Below are 291 nucleotides of genomic sequence, written 5' to 3' on the forward strand. Positions count from 1 at the left end.
TGGTGCTGCAGTTCCTCTTCCTGCTGCTGCTGCTGCTGCTGCTGCTCTTCTCTGTAATCTTCTTCTGGTGCAGCACAGCTGCTGCTAGCAGCAGACCAATACATCATTGAACACAGCCACGTCTCCGGCAGGCTGTTGGGATCGATCCCAGCAGGGAGACGTCGCCACTTCTTGCAGGCCTCGCACTGTATATACACACACACATATTTTTTTTTTTTATTTTTTTTTATTTTTATTTTTTTTATTTTTTATTTTTATTTTTTTTTGTTTTTTTTTTTTTTTTTTTTTTTT

The 291-nt window shown here is 39.2% G+C and overlaps 1 protein-coding gene across 1 annotated transcript in view; it reads right to left on the bottom strand.

Moving 5' to 3' along the window:
• EMH_0017120 (CW-type zinc finger domain-containing protein, putative) overlaps positions 1–291 on the bottom strand; it is a gene marked incomplete at both ends in the record, with an annotated part of 6,260 nt that overhangs the window by 3,086 nt on the left and 2,883 nt on the right. Inside the window, 1 exon segment of the mRNA XM_013500816.1 lies at positions 1–185. Coding sequence (XP_013356270.1) covers positions 1–185 — 185 coding nt within the window.

This window comes from Eimeria mitis, genomic scaffold (genome assembly GCF_000499745.2).
Source record: "Eimeria mitis Houghton genomic scaffold, Emh_scaff590, whole genome shotgun sequence".
NCBI lineage: Eukaryota > Apicomplexa > Conoidasida > Eucoccidiorida > Eimeriidae > Eimeria > Eimeria mitis.